The 27137-nt window shown below is 45.1% G+C and overlaps 1 protein-coding gene across 2 annotated transcripts in view; it reads left to right on the forward strand.

Moving 5' to 3' along the window:
* The window catches only part of ryk (receptor like tyrosine kinase), a 492414-nt gene that overhangs the window by 127416 nt on the left and 337861 nt on the right, over positions 1-27137 (forward strand). For both annotated transcript variants that reach the window (XM_072474977.1, XM_072474976.1), the window contains exons 3-5: positions 5928-6027; positions 17881-18015; positions 21790-21858. In XM_072474977.1, the coding sequence (XP_072331078.1) occupies positions 5928-6027; positions 17881-18015; positions 21790-21858 (304 nt within the window). The remainder of the gene's footprint in view (positions 1-5927; positions 6028-17880; positions 18016-21789; positions 21859-27137) is intronic.

Raw genomic sequence — 27137 nt, forward strand, 5'->3', positions numbered from 1 at the left:
GGCTGTTCACAACCTTCCAGTCTTGTATTTGACCCCAAAATCAGCTTCTAACTTCATATACTGCATTGTCTCCTATCCCTGATACAAATGCAGTTCTCTGGCATTAAGGCCGTTCCTGAGACACTGACTCTTGTTCTCTTCTTGGATCTGCCTGAGGTTGAACCAGGCTGTTCACAACCTTCCAGTCTTGTATTTGACCCCAAAATCAGCTTCTAACTTCATATACTGCATCATCACTAAGATTGACTCTTTCCAGTCCGGGGCTTCACGTGACTGTCTCAACTTATCTGCTGCTGAAACCCTTATCCATGCTTTTATCATGGCTTGATCGCCCACATTCTACCCTCTGTAAACTTAAGGTCGTCGAAAACTCTTCTGCCTTTGTCCCAACTCCCACCACATCCTGTTAGAAACATAGAAAATAGGAACAGGAGGAGGCTCTTCGAGCCTGCTCCACCATTCATTATGACGATGTGGAGATGCTGGGGTGAGCACAGTAAGAGGTCTTCCAACACCAGGTTAAAATCCAACATTCACCTAAGGAAGGAGCAGTGCTCCGAAAGCTAGTGATTCAAAACAAACCTGTTGGACTTTAACCTGGTGTTGTAAGACCTCTTACTGTATTCATTATGATCATAGCTGGTCATCCAACTTGATAGCCTAATCCCACTTTCCCCTGAGATCCTTCAATCCCCTTCGCCCCAAGTGCTATATCTAACTGCTTGAAAACATGCAATGCTTTGACCTTAGTTACTTCCTGTGGTAACGAATTCCACAGGCTCACCATTCTCTGGGTGAAGAAATTTCTCCTCATCTCTGTCCTAAATTGTCTACCCTGTATCCTCTGGGCTGTGACCTCTGGTTCTGAACATCCCCACTATCGGGAACATCTTTCCTGCATCTACCCTTTCCAGTCCTTCCAGAATTTACCACGAACCCAGTGGTGGCGGCAACATTAAATATCTGGGGACAATGGAGACGCCAGAGAGGTGTGCTGGGAGCCCTGGTGGGGTCCCCAATCAGGAACAACCATAGGTTTGCCCCAGGGAAGATGGATGGAGGATTCCAGAGCTGGCACCAGTTGGGAATTAGGAGGGTGGGAGATTTATTTATAGATGGGACGTTTGCGAGCTTGGGAGCGTTGGAGGAAAAGTATAAGCTGCCCCGGGGAAACTTTTTTAGGTATATGCAGGTGAGGGCGTTCACAAGACAACAGGTGAGGGATTTTCCATTGCTCCCGACACAGGGGATCCAGGATAGAATGCTCTCGGGGGTGTGGGTCGGAGAGGGCAAGGTGTCAAGAGATATACCGAGAGATGAGAGAAGAGGGGGAGGAGCTGGTGGGCGAACTAAAAGGAAAGTGGGAAGAAGAGCTCGGGGAGGAGATTGAGGAGGGTATGTGGGCTGATGCCCTAAGCAGGGTAAATTCCTCTTCATCGTGCGCCAGGCTTAGCCTGATTCAATTTAAGGTGCTACATAGAGCACACATAACGGGAGAAAGGTTGAGCAGGTTCTTCGGAGTGGAGGACAAGTGTGGGAGGTGCGGCGGAAGCCCGGCAAACCACACACATATGTTTTGGTCGTGCCCGGCACTGGAGGGGTATTGGAGGGGAGTGACGGGAGTGATCTCGAAGGTGGTGAAAGTCCGGGTCAAACCAGGCTGGGGGTTAGCTTTATTTGGAGTTGCGGATGTGCAGGAGGCGAAAGAGGCTGATGTTGTGGCCTTTGCGTCCTAGTAGCCCGGCGTAGGATTTTACTCATGTGGAAGGAATCGAAACCCCCCCGGACTGGAGGTCTGGACAAGCGATATGGCGGGGTTCATAAAACTGGAGCAGATGAAGTTTGCGCTGAGAGGATCGGCTCAAGGGTTCACCAGGCGGTGGCAGCCATTCCTCGACTACCTAGGGGAACGTTAGAGGGAAGATAGATGACCAGCAGCAGCAACCCGGGGGGGGGGGGGGGGGGGAAAGTTTTATTTTATGTTAAATGATTAGTTTACCATGTTGGTTAGTTACTTATTATTAGACTGTGGTTACTATGTTACATGTACTGTTAAATTTTCTTTTTCTTATGTTTGATGTGTAAGGGGAAAAAATTGTGATCGAAAAATTTTCAATAAAATATATATTTTTTTAAAAAGCCTTCAATTGTCTCCAATCACGTTTTTAGGGTATTGATTGTGCATCATTTCACATTATATATTAATGATTTGTTCGAGGGAACTAAATACACTCCCCGTGTCTGTGTGGGTTTCCTCCGGGTGCTCTGGTTTCCTTTCACAAATCCTGAAAAATGTGTTTCTTGGGTGAAGTGAACATTATGAATTTTTCCTCGCTGTACCTGAACAGGCGCCTTAGTGTGGCGACTCGGGGATTTTCACAGTAACTTCATTGCAGTGTTAATGTAAGCCTATTTGTGATTATTATTATTACTACCTCCAAATTTGCAGATGATCCAAAGTTGTGTGGGAGGGGGAGCTGTGAGGAAGGAGGATGCAGAGATGCTTCAGCGGGATTTGGACAAGCTGAGTGAGTGGGCATATGCACGGTATCCGCTTCGGTAGCAAAAATAGGAAGACGGATTATTATTTGAATGATGTAAATTGAGAGAGGTGAGACCTTGGTGTCCTCATGCATCACTCGCTAGAAGTAAGCACATAGGTCCAGCAGGCAGTAAAGAAGGCAAATGGTATGTTGGCCTTCATAGTGAGAGCATTTGAGTACAGGACTAAAGATGTTTTACTGCAATTGTATAGGGCATTGCTCAGGCCATACCTGGAGTATTGTGTGCAGTTTTGGTGTGCTTACCTGAGGAAAGATGTTCTTGCTGTGGAGGGAGTGCTGCAAAGGTTTACCAGGCTGATTCCTGGGATGGTGGGAGTGTCATATGAGGAGAGGTTAAGTCGGTTAGGATTATATTCATTGGAGTTTAGAAGAGTGAAAGGGGAACTCAAAAACTCCTAACAGGATTAGACCGGGTAGATTCAGAAAGAATGTTCCCGATGGTGGGGGAGTTCAGAACTACGGGTTATCATTCGAAGATCAGGGATAAACTATTTAGGGCTGAGGTGAGGAGAAATTTCTTCACCCAGAGAGTAGTGAATCTGTGGAATTCACTACCACAGAAAGTAGTTGAGGCTAAAATGTTGTGTAATTTCAAGAAGGAATTAGATACAGCTCTTGGGGCTAAAGGGACCAAGGGATATGGGGGGGGAAGGCGGAATCAAGGTATTGAACTTGATGAGCAGCCATCATCACAATGAATGGAACCCCGGCAATCTGTCCCTGTACACTCTTAGAATTTTGCCATTTAGTCTGCATTGCCTTCCCTTGCCCTTTTTGCCAAAATGCATCACTTGATACTTATTTAGTAAATTTCTAATCTCTATTTAATTGTTTGACTATTCTGCTCTCCTTACTATGCCCTATTGCAGTCGAATATGTCAAGAAAACAAAGGTAGTTTTAAAGAATTTATATTTGTATTGGTAAACATGAGAAATAAGGTATAGTTTTAAAATGGGTTTAATTTTATGTTTCTGTGCTTTGAGCGGTGAAACCTATAGTTAGATTCATGCTGGACAAAGGTGTTTGTATGTGTGGGGGTTGGTCAAGTTCTTGCTATTGTGTTCAGAGAGGGCAACAGAGTGAAGAATAAATATGCCAGCAGAGGTTTGTGAGCATTGCTTTGTCTTTTAAGGTAGAAAAGCTTTTAAGTTTCAGTTTTAACTGAATTTGTGGGCAGTTGCGGACATAACTTTAGGGAGTGACAAGGTGCCGCATTAAAGACATATCCAGGAGGTAAGATCACAGGGGATTGGGGGTAGAGTACTGGATTGGATTGAGGATTATCTGACAGAAAGCAGAGGGTCAGGATAAATGTGTCCTTCCCTGACTGGTGAACATAACTAGCGGGGTGTCGCAGGGGTCAGCCCTCTGACTTCAAACTGTTTACTATCTTGTTATGGGCGAGGTGTTTTCAGAACCCCAAAATGTATCATGGAGTTCAACCAACCTCTGCCTTTAATGTATTTGTTGCTTTTCCTAGCACACGGCTTGATCCCTAGGCGTGGGATTACAATTATGGACACGTGGGTTTTTAAACAGAAAACACTATTTATTCCATGAACTCAACTTAACATCTTAAATAAACATTGGATCTCTTAACACCCCTTACTTCAAAGATAACCCAGAAAATATTGCAACAGTAAATAATTGCTTAAAATGTTCCTTCAAACTTCCAAGAGACTTAACACCTTTAAACAAAATCACATCAGGTTAAAGGCTGAACTATTGTAAGTTTAAATCACCCAAATGATCTAGAGATGGTCTTTTATGTTAGAGAACCAGCTCACTACAAACACAGACACACACCAAGCTCTTTTCAAACTGCAACCTCAGCTCTCTGGAAACACACAGACACATACAAGCTGCTTTTTCAAACTGCAAAACGAAACTGCAAAATGGCGGACCTGAGCTCAGCCCCACCCACTCTATGACATCGCTGTTTTCTTCAAGGTACATTGCTTAAACATCCATGTCTTAAAGGGACTCTCGCATGACACCTCCCACCCCAAGAAAAAAAAATAAAGTCTTCACTATTGTAAGTTTAAATGATCCAGAGATGGTCTTTTATGTCAGAGATCCAGCTCACTGCAAACATAGACACATACCAAGCTCTTTTCAAACTGCAACTGCAGCTCTCTGGAAACACAGACACACACGAGCTGCTTTTTCAAACTGCAAAACTAAACTGCAAAATGGCTGACCTGAGCTCAGCTCCACCCACTCTCTGACATCACTGTTTTCTTAAAGGTGCATTGCTTAAACATCCATGTCTTAAAGGTACTCTCACATGACAATCTGTATAAATGATCTGCAATTAGAGCCAGAGTGTAACATAGCAAAATTTGCAGATGATACTAAAATAGATGAGAAAGCAGGTAGTGAATGCATACATTTTCCGACAACATTAAGAAACATTTGATTTTACAGCATGGCATTTTCAAAATATATTTTCCAATTAAGGGGCAATTTAGTGTGGCCAATCCACCTATCCTGCACATATTTGGGTTCTGGGGGTACGTGCAAACTCCACACAGACTGTGACCTGGGGCCAGGATCAAACCCAGTCCTCAACACAGTGAGGCAGCAATACTAACCATTGCACCATCGTGGCACTCCTCAGAGCATGGCATGTTGTACTTTATTCAAACTATCATAACTATAAATGGTCAAATTGTGGAGAGTAATATTAGTTTTGGCTTTTCACGATATATTGCTGATGAAGAAACAAAGAGAGAAGCTTTTTATCTTGTACTTCATCAGGACAGATGCAAGAATGCCAAATTTCCAAGGGCTGTTAGTGTAATTCTAGCACACAAGATTGTTCAATAAGTGCTATCCAATTGCAGAATCACATCTAACAAAAGACATTCTCTGACTTTTCGCAAATACTGGTTGGTTGAGTACGGTTAATACCTTGCAAACAGCTGAAGGGATGTTCTGTTTTATACAATCTGCTAGTCGTTGGGATGTGTGGACTACATACCTGGCATCACACTACCACTGGAATTCAGTTACCACATTACTCATTTGTGTGGTAGGCAGAATGCCTTTTTGGCTTGCCTGTTCGTGGTAAACACCACTCGTGTTGCTGCTGCATAATAGCTGCATAAAACGGCTTGTTTTGTGTCCGTTAAAAACCGGCAAAATGCGACTGAAGAGTTAAAAAAGTTAAAATTACTTTTCCCCTTCAACCTTTACTTGTTCAGTTAAACTTAGTAGAGTTAGTCAAATTGCAGTTTGGGGAAATAACATTAATAACACTACTTGTGGAAAATTTAATTAAGTGTGATTTTAATGGTGTAAATCGGTAATGGTAAATGGCCAAATGATCGTTTTCATGACTCCAACATTTTCCATGACAGGTTGAGTATAAGTTGGGCTTTCATGTGGACAACCTAATAGCCATGGACATGCCTCGAGCTAATATATCTGCACAAGGGGAGGTTCCACACACAATATCAGGTGAGAGAGGATTGAAAGCAATAATTGACAGATATTGATCCATTTAATAATATAATAATAATTGCTTATTGCCGCAAGTAGGCTTCAATTAAGTTACTGTGAAAAGCCCCTAGTCGCCACATTACGGTGCCTGTTTGGGGAGGCCGGTACGGATTTGAACCCGCGCTGCTGGCCTTGTTCTGTATTACAAGCCAGCTGTTTAGCCCTCTGTGCTAAAACAGCTTTGCAGGAGCAAGTATTTTCTGTGCTTTCCAATGTAATTTGATTATACCAAGTGACATTTTAAAAAGATCATGTAAAACTGCACTGTTTACATCCGGTATTTCCAGGTGAGGTCATTTGCATATCTCCAGCTACAGATTTGGATTGGAAATTAGTAAATTTGCAGATGACACCAAGATTGGTGGCATAGTGGACAGTGAAGAAGGTTATCTAGGATTGCAACGGGATCTTGATCAATTGAGCCAGTGGGCCGATGAATGGCAGGTGGAGTTTAATTTGGATAAATGTGAGGTGATACATTTTGGTAGATCGAATCAGGGCAGGACCTACTCCGGGAGCTGGGGAGAGATATAGAACAGAGATCTCGGAGTACAGGTTTATTGCTCCTTCAAAGTGGAGTTACAGGTGAATAGGGTGGTGAAGTAGGCTTTCGACATGCTTGGTTTCATTGGTCAGAACATTGAATGCAGGAGTTGGGACAAGTTGCTGAAGTTGTGCAAGGCACTAGTAAGGCCATGTCAAAGTCAATATTTTCCCGCTTCTGTAGTAGAAAAATTCAACACACTCGTTAAGACAGAATAACAAGCTTCATTTTCGAAAACCACTGCTTGCAGTAATGGCTGAAACTTGAAGTCAGAGGGCAGTCAACAAAACAGCTCGGTCTTTCACAAGTTCCGCGCTTTCGCGGAGAATTAACTCAATATTTATACATGATCTTTATCAAGATTGTGACAACAGTATGGTCAGGAGTTTGATCGGAAATACAAACTGAAGCAAAGACCAGACCATGTTTGGTCATATCACTCATACCATTATTTAGTCCTTGGAGGGAACATTGAAAGGTCAGAATAGACTTGTTTCTTCCTGAACTTATCTTTGTTTTAAATTCCTATGGCCCTGGGTTACGACGAGTTAGTTTTATCAGGAGTTGCCGAGGTCCGGTGTTTGGAATGGCTCGACCTTCGCTGATCTTTTCAGACTTCAAGTTATGCAGAGTTGGCCTACGGCCATACTAGCCTGAAAATGGTTAGGGCAGCATTCTTTACCTGGGCCTGGTGAGCTGGAATGAGTAGTTTCAGTCTTTCTCGTATTGTATCAAATCTTTTGACCAGTCTTCCCATTGACCAGTTTTCCCATCATGCCATTACTTAATTCGTACCATATCACAGCCACACTTGGAATGCTGTGTACAGTTCTGGTCACCCTATTTTAGAATGGATATTATTGAACGAGCAAGAGTGCAGAAAAGATTTACTAAGGTGCCACCAGGACATGATGGTCTGAGTTTAAGGATAGGCTGGATAGACTGGGACATTTTACCCTGGAGCGTAGGAGGCTTGAGGATAATCTTATCAAGGCCTATAAAATAATGAGGGACATATTTGGGGGGAGTGGGGGGGGGGTGAAAGTACCTTTGCGGCTGACACCAAGATCTGGGTGGTTAACAGTAAGAAAGAAGATCTTGGATTAGGAAGATATAGATAGGTTGGTCAGATGAGCAGATCAGTGGCAGATGGAATTGAGGACATAGAGGGATATGGACCGAGTAGGGGCAGAAGGTGTTTTTTTAGTTAAGGGCATCATGATCAGCAAAGGCTTGGAGGATCGAATACCAGTTCCTGTGCTGTACTTTTCTTTGTTCTAACCTTGAAAAGTACAGGTTGATGCACTTTGGAAGAAGTAAGAAGACACGGTAGTACTCAATGACTGGCAGGTCACTAGGGCGCTCAGGGGACCGAGGAATCTTGGCGTGCTTGTCCACAAATCCCTGGATATGATAGGACAGGTTAATGGGTAGTTACGAAAGCCCCGGACAAGATTAATGGTGCTTCTGAGGTTTATTATGGAGGGCTGTAAAAGTCTGAACTACCGAAGGATGGCTCAGAGATGTAGCAATTTTTGGATCAATTGGATTGGATTTTCCAGTGGTAGAAAGGGTGAAGAGGTCGAGGCTGGAGGCACCGTTGGTGTTGGAGGAAGTTATGGACTGTATTGGTTCCATGCAATCAGGGAAAGCACTGGGGCCAGGTGGTTGTCCGGTGGAATTTTACAAGCAGTTTGCGGCCTTGTTGGCGCCGCACTTAGTGGAATGTTCAATGACTCTGCTGAGGGGGGTGCTGCTGGCCACGCTGATGCAGGCCTCGATTTCTCTAATCCCGAAAAAGGACAAAGATCCCTTTGAGTGTGGGTCTTCTAAGCCTATTTCACTATTGAACACTGACCCGAAAATACTAGTGGTTATGGTGAAACGTTTGGAGCGACCCTTACGAAAAATGCTTTCCGAAGACCAGACCGGGTTCGTCAGGGGCCGACAATTGTTGTGCAACATCAGGAGGCTTTTGAATGTGGTCATGTCGCCCTCTGTCGAGCTGGTGCTGGAGGTAATCATCTCTATGGATGTGGAGAAGGCATTTGACGTATGGAGTAGCGTTGTCTCTTTGAGGTCTTGGGGCAATTTGGGTTTGGTCCTACTTTGATTTCCTGGGCGAAACTGATATAGAATGCCCTCATGGCTAGTGTCAGGACCAGTGCTTTGAGCACAGCATATTCCCGATTACACGGGGACAGCTGGCAGGGATGCCCGCTGTCTCCTTTATTGTTCACGCTAGTATGGCAGGGGGGTGGGCACGGGAGCAATAGGTCAGAAGGTGAGAGCGTTGAGGGAGAACTAGGGAATAGGGACAGTGTGGCTCTGAGGCAGAGCAGACGGGGAGAAGTTGCTGAACACAGCGGGTCTGGTGGCCTGAAGTGCATATGTTTTAATGCAAGGAGCATTACGGGTAAGGCAGATGAACTTAGAGCTTGGATTACTACTTGGAACTATGATGTTGTTGCCATTACAGAGACCTGGTTGAGGGAAGGGCAGGATTGGCAGCTAAACGTTCCAGGATTTAGATGTTTCAGGCGGGATAGAGGGGGATGTAAAAGGGGAGGCGGAGTTGCGCTACTTGTTCAGGAGAGTATCACAGCTATACAGCGAGAGGACACCTCAGAGGGCAGTGAGGCTATATGGGTAGAGATCAGGAATAAGAAGGGTGCAGTCACAATGTTGGGGGTATACTACAGGCCTCCCAACAGCCAGCGGGAGATAGAGGAGCAGATAGGTAGACAGATTTTGGAAAAGAGTAAAAACAACAGGGTTGTGGTGATGGGAGACTTCAACTTCCCCAATATTGACTGGGACTCACTTAGTGCCAGGGGCTTAGACGGGGCAGAGTTTGTAAGGAGCATCCAGGAGGGCTTCTTAAAACAATATGTAAACAGTCCAACTAGGGAAGAGGCGGTACTGGACCTGGTATTGGGGAATGAGCCCGGCCAGGTGGTAGATGTTTCAGTAGGGGAGCATTTCGGTAACAGTGACCACAATTCAGTAAGTTTTAAAGTACTGGTGGACAAGGATAAGAGTGGTCCGAGGATGAATGTGCTAAATTGGGGGAAGGCTAATTATAACAATATTAGGCGGGAACTGAAGAACATAGATTGGGGGCGGATGTTTGAGGGCAAATCAACATCTGACATGTGGGAGGCTTTCAAGTGTCAGTTGATAGGAATACAGGACAGGCATGTTCCTGTGAGGAAGAAAGATAAATACGGCAATTTTCGGGAACCTTGGATGACGAATGATATTGTAGGCCTCGTCAAAAAGAAAAAGGAGGCATTTGTCAGGGCGAAAAGGCTGGGAACAGACGAAGCCTGTGTGGCATATAAGGAAAGTAGGAAGGAACTTAAGCAGGGAGTCAGGAGGGCTAGAAGGGGTCATGAAAAGTCATTGGCAAATAGGGTTAAGGAAAATCCCAAGGCTTTTTACACTTACATAAAAAGCAAGAGGGTAGCCAGGGAAAGGGTTGGCCCACTGAAGGATAGGCAAGGGAATCTATGTGTGGAGCCAGAGGAAATGGGCGAGGTACTAAATGAATACTTTGCATCAGTATTCACCAAAGAGAAGGAATTGGTAGATGTTGAGTCTGGAGAAGGGGGTGTAGATAGCCTGGGTCACATTGTGATCCAAAAAGACGAGGTGTTGGGTGTCTTAAAAAATATTAAGGTAGATAAGTCCCCAGGGCCGGATGGGATCTACCCCAGAATACTGAAGGAGGCTGGAGAGGAAATTGCTGAGGCCTTGACAGAAATCTTTGGATCCTCGCTGTCTTCAGGGGATGTCCCGGAGGACTGGAGAATAGCCAATGTTGTTCCTCTGTTTAAGAAGGGTGGCAGGGATAATCCCGGGAACTACAGGCCGGTGAGCCTTACTTCAGTGGTAGGGAAATTACTGGAGAGAATTCTTCGAGACAGGATCTACTCCCATTTGGAAGCAAATGGACGTATTAGTGAGAGGCAGCACGGTTTTGTGAAGGGGAGGTCGTGTCTCACTAACTTGATAGAGTTTTTCGAGGAGGTCACTAGGATGATTGATGCAGGTAGGGCAGTAGATGTTGTCTATATGGACTTCAGTAAGGCCTTTGACAAGGTCCCTCATGGTAGACTAGTACAAAAGGTGAAGTCACACGGGATCAGGGGTGAACTGGCAAGGTGGATACAGAACTGGCTAGGCCATAGAAGGCAGAGGGTAGCAATGGAGGGATGCTTTTCTAATTGGAGGGCTGTGACCAGTGGTGTTCCACAGGGATCAGTGCTGGGACCTTTGCTCTTTGTAGTATATATAAATGATTTGGAGGAAAATGTAACTGGTCTGATTAGTAAGTTTGCAGACGACACAAAGGTTGGTGGAATTGCGGATAGCGATGAGGACTGTCTGAGGATACAGCAGGATTTAGATTGTCTGGAGACTTGGGCGGAGAAGATGGCAGATGGAGTTTAACCTGGACAAATGTGAGGTAATGCATTTTGGAAGGGCTAATGCAGGTAGGGAATATACAGTGAATGGTAGAACCCTCAAGAGTATTGAAAGTCAAAGAGATCTAGGAGTACAGGTCCACAGGTCATTGAAAGGGGCTACACAGGTGGAGAAGGTAGTCAAGAAGGCATACGGCATGCTTGCCTTCATTGGCCGGGGCATTGAGTATAAGAATTGGCAAGTCATGTTGCAGCTGTATAGAACCTTAGTTAGGCCACACTTGGAGTATAGTGTTCAATTCTGGTCGCCACACTACCAGAAGGATGTGGAGGCTTTAGAGAGGGTGCAGAAGAGATTTACCAGAATGTTGCCTGGTATGGAGGGCATAAGCTATGAGGAGCGATTGAATAAACTCGGTTTGTTCTCACTGGAACGAAGGAGGTTGAGGGGCGACCTGATAGAGGTATACAAAATTATGAGGGGCATAGACAGAGAGGATAGTCAGAGGCTTTTCCCCAGGGTAGAGGGTCAATTACTAGGGGGCATAGGTTTAAGGTGAGAGGGGCAAAGTTTAGAGTAGATGTACGAGGCAAGTTTTTTACGCAGAGGGTAGTGGGTGCCTGGAACTCACTACCGGAGGAGGTAGTGGAGGCAGGGACGATAGGGACATTTAAGGGGCATCTTGACAAATATATGAATTGGATGGGAATAGAAGGATACGGACCCAGGAAGTGTAGAAGATTGTAGTTTAGTCGGGCAGTATGGTCGCACGGGCCTGGAGGGCCGAAGGGCCTGTTCCTGTGCTGTACATTTCTTTGTTCTTTGTTCTTTTGTAGTGGTTTGAACCGTTGGCCGTGGCGCTTATATCGTCAGGGGAATGGAAATGTATTTGGCGGGGTGGGGGGAGGGGAATATAGAGTGTCCCTTTACGCAGATGATTTGTTGTACGCTTCTGATCCACTCAAGTATGTGAGAAATTAAGGAACTGTTCAAGAAATTTTGATACTTTTCAGGGTACAGATTGAATATGAATATTAGGATGCCACAGCGGCATAGTGGTCACCATGCTGCCTCACAGCGTCAGAGACTTGGGTACGATTCTATCCTTGGTGACAGTCTGTGTGAAGTTTGCACATTCCCTCTGTCTGCATGGGTTTCCTCTGGGTGCTCAGGTTTCCTCACATAGTACAAAGATGTGTGTAGTTTGGGTCAATTGGCCATTCTTAATTGTCCCTAGTGTCCTGAAAGCTTAGGTGGGGTTATGGGATGAGGAGGGTCTAGGTCGGTGCAGACTCGATTGGCCAACGGCCTCCTGCATTGTAGGAATTATCTTTGATTCTATGAGCAAGAGTGAAATCTTCCAGTAAATTCCCTGGGGAAGAGGACAGATCAGGGGGAGGCTGCCAAGACGAAGTTTAGGGATTCAGGTGGCACCCAATTGGACACTGTTACATAAGGTGAACTGGCGTGTCCTGCTAGAGGAGGTGAAGATGCACCTGAAGAGTGGGATGCCCTCCCACTATCCTTAGCAGGTAGCGTATACACGGCAAAAATGACATTTTACCAGGGTTTCTATTCGTGTTCCAGAGTCTTCGATCTACCTCCTTCTGGGCCTCATTTTTTGAGATCATAGAACATACAGTGCAGAAGGAGGCCATTTGGCCCATCGAGTCTGCACCGAGTCATTTAAGCCCTCACTTCCACCCTATCCCTGTAACCCAATAACCCCTCCTAACCGTTTTGGTCACTAAGGACAATTTATCATGGCCAATCCACCTAACCTGCATGTCTTTGGACTGTGGGAGGAAACCGGAGCACCCGGAGGAAACCCACGCAGACACGGGGAGAACGTGCAGACTCCGCACAGACAGTGACCCAGCGAACCTGGGACCCTGGTGCTGTGAAACCACAGTGCTATTCACTTGTGCTACCATGCGGCCCAATCATGTTTTCATGTCAGAGTTTGTTGTCAAGCTAGTGCTGTGTCAGTTGCCAGCAATCTTTGTGGAGGTTGGAGGTTGGAGGGAGGTGCGGGAGGACGTCTGATGTGCTCCACCCACACAATGACATCACTGAAGCCATGTGATAAGACAAAAACATTTCTTAAAGGGACACTCCCATGACAGGGGGAATAGGGGATTTAGGATTGTTGCAGTTACTTTGTTAAAATACAAATGACAAACTATTTGTATGATATAGTTATACCTTTGTATGTAAGAATTTGATAATATTTGGAATAAAATACGTTAAGAAGGCATGGATTGGAAGGGCAGGAAGGTTATGTTGGAGCTGTACAAAACTTTGGTTAGGCCACAGCTGGAGTACTATGTTCAAATCTGGTCACCACACTATAGGAAGGATATGATTGCACTGGAGAGAGTGTAGAGGAGATTCACCAGGATATTGCCCGTGATGGAGCATTTGAGCTATGAAGAGAGGTTGGATAGACTGGAAGAGAGAAGCCTGAGAGGGGATCTGATTGAAGTGTGTAAGATTGAGGGTTATGGACCGAATGAATAGGAAGCAGTTGTTCTCCTTCGTTGAAGGGTCAGTAACGAGGAAGCATAACTTTTAAGGTGAGGGTCAGGAGATTTAGGAGGGATTTGAGGAAACAATTTTCCACCCAGAGGATGAACAAAGAAAGAACAAAGAACAGCACAGGAACAGGCCCTTCGACCCTCCAAGCCTGCTCCAGCCATGGTACCTGCCTAAACTAAAACTGTGTGCACTTATGGAGTCCGTATCCTTCCACTCTATCCCTGTTCACATATTTGTCTCGATGCCCCTTAAATACCGCTATCGTACCTGGTATTAGTGTAAATTTAGTATAGTTTTATTGATGCAGAATCGATGGGCCGAATGGCCTCTTCTGCACTGTAGTATGGCTCTGACTCTGAGATGCAGCCAGCCTGCTGAGTTTTTCCAGCAATTAGTTTCTATTACACATACCTGAGGGTTATGGGGCTGGTGGTTATTACACAGTTGGTAGAGGCAATGTCACGGAGAGATTTGAAAACAAGATGAGAATTTTAAAATCAATCTGTTGCTCAACTCCGAGGATCAGCAAGCACGGAACTTTTTGCAAGTTAGGACAGCTGGGTTTTGAATATTGAGTTAGAAATATGTTAGAATAGTAAATTTAGAGGTGTCAGAGGTGTGGATGAGGGTTTTGGTAGCTTGCCGGCAGACTTGGACAATGTTAGAGGGAACAATAGTGGCCTTATTTATGGAGTGTAAATGTTCAGAAGCACAACTTAGAATCACAACTTGGTTTTCCTAATATTTAATTGGAGGAAATTTCTGTTGATCCAATGCTAGATTCACTCCCAGAATATCATTGCAAGAGCTCCTCAGGATAGCCTTTTCAACAGCTCCCCTCCACCACAAGGTCAGAATAATCATTGCAATGGTTGGTTCCATTTGTGACTCCTCAGAAAAGGAAGCAGCTGTACCAATGTGCAGCAAGACCTGGGCAACATTCAAGCTTGGGTTAAGTGAAAAATTAAATTTATGCCACAAGTGCCAGGCCATGATGTTTTCGTATGAAAGAAAATTTAACCATTTCCCCGCAACATTTAACAGCTTTACCATTGCCAGATAACCCATTATCAACATCTGAGAGTCTCCATTGGCCAAAAATCTAAGTGGATCAGCCACAGAAACACCGCAGCAAGAATAACAGGTCAGAGCGTGGGGATTCTGCAGCATGTGACAAGCCTCCTGATTCCCCAAAGTCTGTCCACCATCTCTTAGGCACAAGTCAGGAGTGTGATGGAGTGCTCTCCACTTGCCTGGATTAGTGCAGCTCCAATAACACTCAAGAAGCTCAACACCAAGACAAAGCAACCTGCTTAATTGGCACGCCATCCACAAACATTCACTCCCTTCATCACCGACACACAGTAGGAGCCGTGTGCATTATCTACAAGATTCGCTGCAGAAACTCACCAAGCCTGCTTTAAGACAGCATCTTACAAACCCACGATCTCTACCATCTGGGTGGACAAGCACAGCAGGTACATGGGAACACCATCACCTCCAAGTTGCCCTCCAAGCCACTCATCATCCTGACTTGGAAATATATTGCCGTTCCTTCATTGTGTTATGATCCCGGACCAGGACCCAACATATGGCTCGGATATTTGACAGAAATCCCAATATTTTATTTTAATTTTGTAAGTCTGTGAGGAAAGGATACCTGGCTCGATGAGTGATTTCATGCAAAATAAAGGATATGGTATATTATAACAAACTTGATTACTAGCACAGTAGTAAAATATCTTTACCATCACACAATAAAATAGTTTACTACAACAGTGAGGTAGTAATCCTTGAGTGCTATCTTTATTTCTACTCATAACAAAACCAACACAAATCTCAATCCACTTTCTTAAACAGTTAGCAGACCCAGGCTAACTTGTTTAAGGGAATCCTGCCAGAACAAATGCGGTCTCTAGCTGAAGTTTTCAGAAACTTTTCATGGTTTAACTTCCAAAAACCAACTGAACAATCTCTGCTTCTCTATTAAAATGTTTAGCACTCTAGCTCCTCCCATTGGTTACATCATCTTACTAACTTAACACAAAGGTCTCTAATTAAATACTTCACTGGGTACCCTCTTAATCCAAAAAAGATCCATTCGCCCAAGCCTTTACGATGATTTATTTCAAGCTCATTGGTATAGCCAATCAATCAGATTTATTTCAAAACATAGTACTGAAAGCATTGCACAACTTCAATAGGAAATTGTTGCCTCATTCACACATCTTTGTAATGTCTTCAGGTCTGCGGTCGCAACATTCTTTGGGAAGGTTTTTTTTTTCAAGCTCTGAAGTGAGATTTGGTCAATCCTGCCTGTAGATGCTGCCTGTCTTGATAGGTGAGCACAGAGTACCACAAAGGTATTTGTCTGGTATTTGAATCCTCACCTCTTGTGCATAATGTTATTAATGGAAACAGTGATTAGGAAGAAAGGTTTGTGAGAACTAATGTGGCAACAGCAATGGAAAAATAATCAAGATGAGTTGATATTGTAGGTCATGGACAGATTTAAACACTAAGGATGTGAATTTTAAAAGCAAATCTGTGGAGGTCAGCCTGCACACAGGTGATAGATGAATAAAGTTTTGTGTGTGTTTGAATATGGGCAGCAGAGTTTTGGAGGTTCAAGGTTATTGTGGATGTAAGCTGGGAAGCTAGCCAGGATAGCATTGGAAATGGCCAGTCGAGGGGTAACACAGGTGTAAATGGGAGAGCAGCAGATGAACTGACACAGGGATAGAGCTGAACAGTATTAAGGAGGGAGATTAGGTAGTCTTGGTGATGGAGAGTGTATGTTGTTCGAAGCTAAGCTTAAGGTTGTCCGTCTGTTTCAGTCTCAGGCAGTGAGCAAGAAGGGTGATGGAGTTGATGACTCTGAAGCCATATTTGCATCAAGGACAAAAGACAATGGGCGAGATCTTCGGCTGTTCACACCGGCAGAATCTTCCTGCCCTGCTGTCGTCACAACCCGCCACGGGTTTCCCGGCAGCTTTGGGTGGATTCAATTGGAGGTCCCATTGACGGTGTGGGACCAGAAGATTCTGTGGCCGGCCGACGGCGGGCCGCCTCCCGCTGTCGAGAAACATGGTGTGTGGAGACCAGAGAATCTCACCCAAGAGCTTTGGTCTTTCCAATATTTAATTAGAAGGATTCAGTTCTGTCAAACTGCAGTTCCTCTTTACGCAGTCATTCTAGTCTTGGAACTTACAGTTTTGTCAAGTTGCAGCATCTCTATCGTGGTTCTGCATAGTCCCAGAACTCTCCTACTGAAACCTATTTTTCCCCTCTGTGAACTTGGCTTCCAACCCTGTCCCAAGTACTGCTGTATATCGGATAACTAACTCTACTGGTACACTGTGTAGATTGAATTGGAAAAGTATTAACAATTTAAACGTTTGGGCAAGTGCATATATAAAAGATATGAAAATAGTTGCTATTCATAATGTGACCCTTAAAAAAGGGAGGAAAGTCTATCATCTGATATATTTTGCTTGAATGTTTGTACAAGGGCTAGATGTTCCTAACCCTCCTATCCAGATATTGTGACTTGAAGAAATGTCATGCGTAAAAATAAGGCGCAATGTAGCTAAATGCATAGTTATAAAAAAACTTGTGATATTTTCCCAAATTTTCCAAGTCTGGAAAATATGGAATATTACATTTTGGTTCTTTTCAACACCGTTGCTCTTGAATTTTCATCTGAGATGAATCAGACAATAACCCTTTGTGGGCCCATAACTTCCACTCCAATGTCATTCCAGTGGCGGGGGTGGGTGGAAAGAGAGCAGAAGATGTACTTCCCCACACACACTCCTCCCATCCTACCCATTACCTGACACATCTACTTACCTTCTCCCTGACTTCTCAATGTGGCTGGGACTTTTAACCGTAACCTGCTTTTTGGCTGGTATTGCTGTAAAAACTATTGGAACTATTCTCCTGCCTCAGTAAAATTTATTTAAAATTCTTGTGAAGCAACTGTGAATCCAAATGTATATCTAGAAACAACTTTTTGCACGCAGCTCCTCATCTCATTGGGAGCTGTGCGAGCTGGATAAAAGCTATAAAGATGTCAGTTTGTGTGATTTCTCTATATTTTCAGGAGTCTTATCCATTCGCTCCTTTTTATAGATTTTATCTGCTGCCAAAGTCCACATAGTAAATTCATAATTGGCAGTTGTCATATAACTGAACTACTGAAGTTTATTTATATTTAAAGTTGCAGTTTTGTACCCTGGGTCTTTGGCCAGGCAGAAATTAACAAAAAGCTTCACAAGTTTCCTGGTCTTTTGTAGTATTTCGAGTGGACCTCTTATGCACAGGAAAACTTGATTCCGAGGTGACCATGGAAGTGCTGCTTAACCTGACGATTCACTCTTCAAAGAACATCACAGTCCTGAACTTCAAGAGGAGGAAACTCTGCTACAAAAGTAAGGAGTGCGATGTACAAGTGTTTTGTCCGTCCTTTGTACCCCATCCCAAGCGATTACTGAAACACTGTTGTTTTAGTTTTAAGAGTGAAGTTAGATGAATTTATGATGAATATAATGTTTGTGACTAGATTTGCAATTTTGGATTCTTCTCGTAAAAATTCCTTGAATGGCCTCAGTTCTGCTCCCATATAGTTGTCGTGTAACGCTTTATATAGTGCGGGGCTGCTTCATAACAGAGCATGACCTTGCTTTATCTATTGTCTCAATATGTTAAGTTGCTGGATATTGTGAGGAAGCCTGGCTGATCTTCCCTCGCACATGAAAACAACAAGACAAAAGTTTGATCCTGAATCACTCATCAAAAAAATAGAGATGCTACTCTGAGCCTATAAATGAGATTTATCTTCCTTAGAACAGTAAAATGTAGATTTGATAGAGGTACTCAGAATCCTGAAGAGTTTTGGTGAGTACATAACTAGAGACTGTTTACCATGGGCAGCACGGTAGCCTTGTGGATAGCACAATTGCTTCACAGCTCCAGGGTCCCAGGTTCGATTACGGCTTGGGTCACTGTCTGTGCGGAGTCTGCACATCCTCCCCGTGTGTGCGTGGGGTTCCTCCGGGTGCTCCGGTTTCCTCCCACAGTCCAAAGATGTGCAGATTAGGTGGATAGGCCATGATAAATTGCCCTTAGTGTCCAAAATTGCCCTTAGTGTTGGGTGGGGTTATTGGGTATGGGGATAAGGTGGCGGTGTTGACCTTGGGTAGGGTGCTCTTTCCAAGAGCCGGTGCAGACTCGATGGGCCGAATGGCCTCCTCCTGCACTGTAAATTCTATGATTCTATGAAAGGTCAAAATCCAGTGGACACACAATTAAGATACTTGGCAAAAGAACAAACAAAGAAAAGTACAGCACAGGAACAGGCCCTTCGGCCCTCCAAGCTTGAACCGACCATGCTGCCCATGTAACCTAATATCTTCTACACTCCTATGCACCCCGCGAATCCATCTATTCCCATCCTATTCATGTGTTTGTCAATATGCCCCTTAAACGTTAGTGTTGTACCTGCTTCCACCACCTCCCCTGGCAGTGTGTTCCAGGCACCCACTACCCTCTGTGTAAAAAAACTTTCCTTGCACATCTCCTCTAAACTTTGCCCTTCGCACCTTAAACCTATGTCTGCTAGTAATTGACTCTTCCACCAATTGCAGTGTGAGAAAAATACATATTCTGAATGCACTGTTCTGATCTGGAAGGCACAGCCTCATAGAAGAGATTCAGTAGTAATTATTGAAGGAGAATTGAATAAATACTTACAAGAGGAAAAATTCTCAGGGCTATGGAGAGAATCGCACTGTCTCACTCTAGACGCTGCACGCACATACACCAGCACACGCACACATATACCAACGTGCACATGCACTCATAACTGATGCATGGGCAAGCAGACTTACCGGTGCGTGGCATGTACCTACGCCAACACGAGCACGGTGACTCGTGCCGATACACGCACGTCACTCATGAGCTGACACGCACACTGCGGCAAGCACGCCCAGACACGCACGCGCCTACACCGGCAGGCACGCAACGACAGGCACGCGCCGGCATGAGCACGCATGCATTGTCTCACACACGCACGCGCATTGATATGCACGCACGCGCACACACACACACACACACACACACAGAACTACACCGACACACACATGGTGACTCGCGGCAATACACATGGCGACACTGACACGTACGTGCTGGCACCGACATATAGGTGCCGACAGGCACGCGGCGACACCGACTGGCCGACGCCGACACCAGCTCACACGCTCCAGCACGCACCATGCTTACACGCGCACGGACACGCGCGCACGGACACGCGCGCACGGACACGCGCGCACGGACACGCGCGCACGGACACGCGCGCACGGACACGCGCGCACGGACACGCGCGCACCTACGCCGACACGCACCGGGCGACTCGAAGCGATACACACACCAACACGCACGTGCTGACACCGACACTCCGTTGCCGACATGCCCGTGCCGGCACGCACTCCCTGACAAGCAGGCCCCGACACACTCGGCAACCCCGACAGGCACGCGCCCGCACTGGTGCGCACGCATGCGCAATGACACGCATGCGCCCACGCATTGACGCACCAGTGCACATACGCGCACATTCCCTCGCACTGACGCGCGCACGCCCACGAACTGACACGCACATGCCCACGCACTGACATGCACATGCCTGCGCATTAGAATGCTACCATGCATATCATTACTGGAATACTCCACTCAGCACCGCTCACTCATTTTACCTCTTTTCATTTCACCCCTTCCAAGTCTTCTGCCCTCACCATCCAATAACTAACTGTGAATGATCAAGGTCATTGATGGCCACCGAGAGCTGGTGTAATGATATCGACATGGATACCACCATTACACGTGAGAACACCACCCACCAGGTACGCGGTACATACTCGTGCGACTCGGCCAACGTTGTCTACCTCACACGCTGCAGGAAAGGATGTCCCGAAGCGTGGTACATTGGCGAGACCATGCAGACGCTGCGACAACGAATGAACGGACATCGCGCGACAATCACCAGGCAGGAATGTTCCCTTCCAGTCGGGGAACACTTCACCAGTCAAGGGCATTCAGCCTCTGATCTCCGGGTAAGCGTTCTCCAAGGCGGCCTTTAGGACGCGCGACAACGCAGAATTGCCGAGCAGAAACTTATAGCCAAGTTCCGCACACATGAGTGCGGCCTCAACCGGGACCTGGCCACCATCTGGTCTGCGAAATCCTACCAACTGTCCTGGCTTGACACAATTCACACCTCTTTAACCTGGGGTTACCCCATCTCTGGATCTGTAAAGATTTAATCACCTGCTAATGCTCGTATTCCAAGCATTGTCTGGCATCTTTGAATCTGTCTATATATATATATATATATATGTTTCTGGAACATACCTCTTCATTCACCTGAGGAAGGAGCGGCGCTCCGAAAGCTAGTGACATCGAAACAAACCTGTTGGACTTTAACCTGGTGTTGCAAGACTTCTTACTGTAGTCATGGAGTGGTTTAGGCAATTACCATTGTTTTTATGGAAAAGCTTATTGAATATTTGAGGGAGAGATTTGAGAGGAGATGGTGGCATAGTGTTATTGTCACTGGACAATCCAGCGACCCAGGGAAATGATCTTGGGATGAGGATTTCAATCTCACCACTGCAGATGGTGGAATTTAAATTCAATAAAAAAAAATCTGGCATTGCAAGTCGAATGATGAACACGAAACCATTTTTGATTTTTATACAAGCCCATCTGGTTCATAAATGCCCTTTAGGGAAGGAAATCTGTTGTGGCTTCCATGTAACTCCAGACCCGCAGCAGTTTTGATTTCTCTTTTGAAATGGCCAAGCAAGCTACGTAGTTCAGGGGAAATGAATGAATGGACAGCAAGCGGACACCCAGGAAAGGGCAAAAGAAAATAAATTGTGTTGGCAAAACACCAGCACAGAAATGATGGGCTAACTAGCTATAAAAGTCTGCTGTTACATCTGTCCACTTTTCTTATAAAAAGCATTGTTAGTCATTTGTTTGAAAAATGTTTTCTTTCGATTTGGAATCTTTTAGCTGTGCTACTCCAGGAGTGTGTACTTCATCATGTACTTACCAATCTAATACTGGAGGCAAAACATATTTGAGCGCGAATAACTATTCATATTTTTAAAAAAGTTACCTTACATCTTTTGTTTATATCTCTCCAGAACCAGAACAGGAAGAAAAATCGCTCATTTATCCAGGGAAAAACAGCAGCAAAGATGGAAGAACTGCATGTGAGTAAAGACTTTGGGAAGGTTGGCTGTATTCATAGAATTACAGAATTGTTACAGCCCAGAAGGAGTCCATTTGGCCCATTATGTCTGCACCGACTCTCTGAATGAGCATTGCGCATAACGCCAATCTCCTGCCTTCCCCTGATAAACCTTGTACACTCTTCCTCTTCAAATAATAGTCTAAATCAGTGTTGAATTCCTTGATTGAGCTGGCCTCCAGCAAGCTCTCAGATAGTGCATTTGCCACTCGGTGTGTGAAATTGTTCTTTTATTGCTTTTGCAAGTTTGAATCTGTGCTGTTTCGGCTTTGCTGCTTTCAGGAGTGGGAGCAATTTCTCCCTATTTACTCTGTCCAGACCCCTCATGGTTTTGAACATCGCTATCAACATCTCCTCTCAAGTAAAACAATCCTAACCTCTCCCATCTACTTTCACAACTTAAGTTCTGTGTCCCTGTAACCATTCACGTCTCTTTTCAGCTCTCCAATACCTTCACCCCCTTCTTAAATTATGGCACCCAGAACTGTACATAATACTTCAGCTGAGGCTGAGCTAATGTCTTTTACAAGTTCAGCATCATGCCCTTGCTCTTGTACTGTATGCCTTATTTGTCGAGTAAAGGGAAATGTTTGTTTAATCAGATAATGATAATCATAACACCATAGAATCCCTGCAGCACAGACTGAGGGCATTTGGCCCAATGGGCAGCACGGTAGCACACTAGATAGCACTGTTGCTTCACAGCTTCAGGGTTCGGTTCCAGCTTGGGTCACTGTCTGTGCGGAGTCTGCATGTTCTCCCCATGTCTGCATGGGTTTCCTCCGGGTGCTCCGGTTTCCTCCATTGTCCAAAGATGTGCAGGTTAGGTGGATTGGCCATGCTAAATTGCCCTTAGTGTCCACAAAATTGAAGTGGGGTTACAGGGATAGGGCGGGGGTGTGGGCTTAAGGAGGGTGCTCGTCCCAAGGGCTGGTGCAGACTCGATGGTCCGAATGGCCTCCTTCTGCACTGTAAATTCTATGTACGAACAGTGAGCCACCCATTATGTTGGCAGCCATTGAACAGATACTATCCCTTACACAACCCTTCCAACAGGGTCTGTAACAATGGGAGGTCTGGAGATGACCATTCAAAAGGTACCGGACAATTTTGGACTTGCAAGAAAAGCCACAAAACTACCATGTTAGCAATTGGAGCCATTCCTAATGATGTCATGACACCTCTGCATCCTAGAAGGAGATTATGAGGATTTTCGATAGTTACTTCTGACATAAGAAGAATATGGTCATTGAATGGGTGAGATTAAACCAAAGGAGCCAAAGGCCAGAAGAATCCCTTGTTTTATTATTCAAAGACTTGTATTGACTGGCCAGTAGTAGCGGTTATGGAGCTTTAAAGCATGAGTTGTGTTAATTTGCAGCCGCAATGTGGTTGGTGTGCTCGACGATGCGCTGTTGGGCCTTTGCAATCCAAGGAGAATTTAATATTGGAGAAGATTGAACAGTTAGCAAGGCAAGGTGGAGCTGCAATAGCAGAATTGGCTGTACTTCGGGAGGCTTCGGAGGGGTTGATCCGGCATTCATAGAATTTACAGTGCAGAAGGAGGCCATTCGGCCCATCGAGTCTGCACTGGCTCTTGGAAAGAGCATCCCACCCAAGGTCAACACCTCCACCCTATCCCCATAACCCAGTAACCCCATCCAACACTAAGGGCAATTTATCATGGCCAATCCACCTAACCTGCACATCTTTGGACTGTGGGAGGAAACCGGAGCACCCGGAGGAAACCCACGCACACACGGGGAGGATGTGCAGACTCCGCACAGACAGTGACCCAAGCCGGAATCGAACCTGGGACCCTGTAGCTGTGAAGCAATTGTGCTATCCACAATGCTACCGTGCTGCCCAATGCTACCGTGCATGCAGGCCCAAAGTCAAGAGCCCCGTCCACTAAGAAGCCTGTCAAAAGCCGAAGGGGAGGGAAGAAACCTTTTCACCTATTTTAAAACATTCCAGATGAGGTGCCAAAAAGTAACATCACCACAGAGAATGCCCAGTAAGGGGAGCTGAATGCTTTCTCTATGGCAAGACCAGACATTTTAATATCATGTAGGTCTAAAGCACAATATATGGGACGAGATGGTAACACACTTTTAACCATTATGACAACGGCAGCAGTACACTAAATTGGAAATAAGGACAGAAAGATTTTCTGGGAGGAGTAAAAGATGTCTGGTCTATCGAGTTGGAAGTCAAAGGATACAGAATTTAAAATGGACACTGGGGCTGGTTTCATAATTTATCAGATAAATTGGATTGACTTAGTGATGTTGAGATCCAGCCGTCAAAAATAAAGCTACAAGGGCCAGGAGGCACAGATGTTGATGGGTCACATCATGACAACCCTTGGACATAAATGAATGAAACTCTTTATATCCTACAGAATCAGAAATTACTCCAATCAGTGTGACTCAGTATTCAGGACTTGATGTTCTATAAACGGCCAACAAGAATGAAACTTAGTCACATTTAGGCGTGAATTTTCTAGGTTGTTCCGAGGAAAGCTCAAAATTGAGTATCGCGTCGCAGATACAAAAATTGGTGACTCTTTTAAAAAGAAAAGTCACTCCATTCGAGGGCCATTAGAGATGGGCAACAAATGCTGGCCTTGCCTGCCACATCCACATTCCTTGAAAGAATACATTTTAAAAAGCAAACAAGTCTTCTTATTTAACCCAAGGAGAGTACCTCACTCACTGATCGAGAAAATCAAAGAGCAAATTGACAGGATGCTGCATCAAGGAGTTCTATCATGTGCCTCCAAAGTGGTTCTCCAGGCTAGTTACAGTCCCTAAACCTCATGGCAAAATCAGGCTCGGTGCTGACCTGACACAGATGCGCAAAGCCATTCAGAGAGACACCCGATGGTGTCAGTAGATTGCAGTATGGTAAAGTTGTCCAAAATGAAGCTGGAAGTGATTTTTGGCAGATCCCCCTTGACCAAGAATCCAAGTTGTTGACTCTGGTCGCTTTTGTTTCGGCCAGCTTCCTTTTGGCATATCCCCTGTGCCAGCAACCTTTCAACGCATGTCCAACATCCTCAAAGGCAGAGAAGGAATTATTTGCCACATGGACAATCTGCTCATTTAAGCTGCTACCAAGGAAGAATACGTTCATCGAGCCCAGTAGGGTTTAAAAGTGCTTTAACAGGCAGGCCTCACTGTGAATATATAGTATAAGTTTGGCAAAACTACCATCAAATCTTTAGGACGCATTAGGCACCAAAAAGGCACAACAATCAACCAAGATGGTTAAAGAGTTTAACAGTTCCCTAGTGAGAGAAAATAACGGAAAGAAATCAGTATTAGGAAGGAAATTGATGGGATTGAAAGCTGATAAATCCCCAGGATCTGATAATCTACATCCCAGAGTAATTAAGGAAGTGGCGCAAGAAATAGTGGATGCAGTGGTGGTCATCTTCCAAGATTCGGTAGACTCTGGAACAATCCGCTATTTAAAAAGGGAGGTAGAGAAAAGACATGAAATTATAGACCATTCAGCAAACGTTGACAGTGGTAAAAATGCCATTATGAAAGATTTCACAGCAAAGCACTTGGTAGACAGTTGCAGGATTGGGCAGAGTCAGGACTGGAAGCAATGCCTTAGGGGGAGTGTTTGCTAGTGCTGTTGGGGAGGGTTTAAACTAATGTGGCAGGGGGATGGGAACTAATGCAGGCAGTCAGCAAATCAAAATGGGGACAGAAACAAAAAGCAGGAGGAAAAGTGAAAGGCAGAGAAACCCAAGTCAAAATCAAAAAGGGCCACAGTACAGAGTATAGAGACTTCGGAGAACTCAGTGAATTGATCCGGTAAGGCTCAGAGAAATAAACCATAGGGAAAGTGCACAAAACATGGCCAGATAGATGGTCTGAGAAAGCATGGCAGAGAGCAAGGGAAGTCTGGATTAAATTGCATTTATTTCAATGCAAAAGGCCAGATGGGCAAGGCAAATTAACTCAGTGTATGGATGGGTACATGGGACTGGGATATTATAGCTTTTACTGAAACATGGCTAAGGGAGGGGCGGGACTGGCAGCTCAATGTTTCGGGGTATAGATGCTTCAGGAAAGATAGACCAGGAGGGAAATCAGGAGGGTAAAAGGGGGACGTGAGATTACTTTGGCAGATAAGGCAAAGGAGAATCCGAAGAGTTTTTACAAATATATAAAGAGCAAAAGATTAACTTCAGGAGAGAGTAGGGCCTCTTGAGGATATACAAGGTCACCTAGGTGCGGATCCACAAGAGATAGGTGATATCCTAAATTAATATTTCTCATCGGTATGTACTGTTAAGAAAGGCATGGATGTTTGGGAATTTGGAGTGTGCATATTACTTAGCAAGAAGTGCTGGAAGTCTTAAAGTGCATCAAGGTAGATAAATCCCCGGGATCTGATTAAATGTATCCCAGACTTTGTGGGAGGCTAGGGAGGAAATTGTGGGTCCCCTAGCAGAGTCCAACTAGGGAAGGGGCTGTACTGGACCTGGTATTGGGGAATGAGCCCGGCCAGGTGGTAGAAGTTTCAGTAGGGGAGCACGGTAGCATTGTGGATAACACAGTTGCTTCACAGCTCCAGGGTCCCAGGTTCGATTCCGGCTTGGGTCACTGTCTGTGCGGAGTCTGCACATCCTCCCCGTGTCTGCGAGGGTTTCCTCCGGGTGCTCCGGTTTCCTCCCACAGTCCAAAGATGTGCAGATTAAGTGGATTGGCCATTATAAATTGCCCTTAGTGTCCAAAATTGCCCTTGGTGTTGGGTACGGTTACTGGGTTATAGGGATAGGGTGTAGGTGTGGACCTTGGGTAGGGTGCTCTTTCCAAGAGCCGGTGCAGACTCGATGGGCCAAATGGCCTCCTTCTGCACTGTACATTCTATAAATTCTATGATTTCGGGAACAGTGACCACAATTCAGTAAGTTTTAAAGTGCTGGTGGACAAGGATAAGTGTGGTCCTAGGGTGAATGTGCTAAATTGGGGGAATGGTAATTATAACAATATTAGGCGGGAACTGAAGAACCTAGATTGCAGGCGGATGTTTGAGGGTAAATCAACATCTGACATGTGGGAGGCTTTCAAGTGTCAGTTGAAAGGAATTCAGGACCGGCATGTTCCTGTGAGGAAGAAGGATAAATACGGCAAATTTCGGGAACCTTGGATAGTGAGAGATATATTGTAGGCCTTGTCAAAAAGAAAAAGGAGGCATTTGTCAGGGCTAGAAGGCTGG

This window comes from Scyliorhinus torazame, chromosome 14, assembly GCF_047496885.1.
Source record: "Scyliorhinus torazame isolate Kashiwa2021f chromosome 14, sScyTor2.1, whole genome shotgun sequence".
Taxonomy (NCBI): domain Eukaryota; kingdom Metazoa; phylum Chordata; class Chondrichthyes; order Carcharhiniformes; family Scyliorhinidae; genus Scyliorhinus; species Scyliorhinus torazame.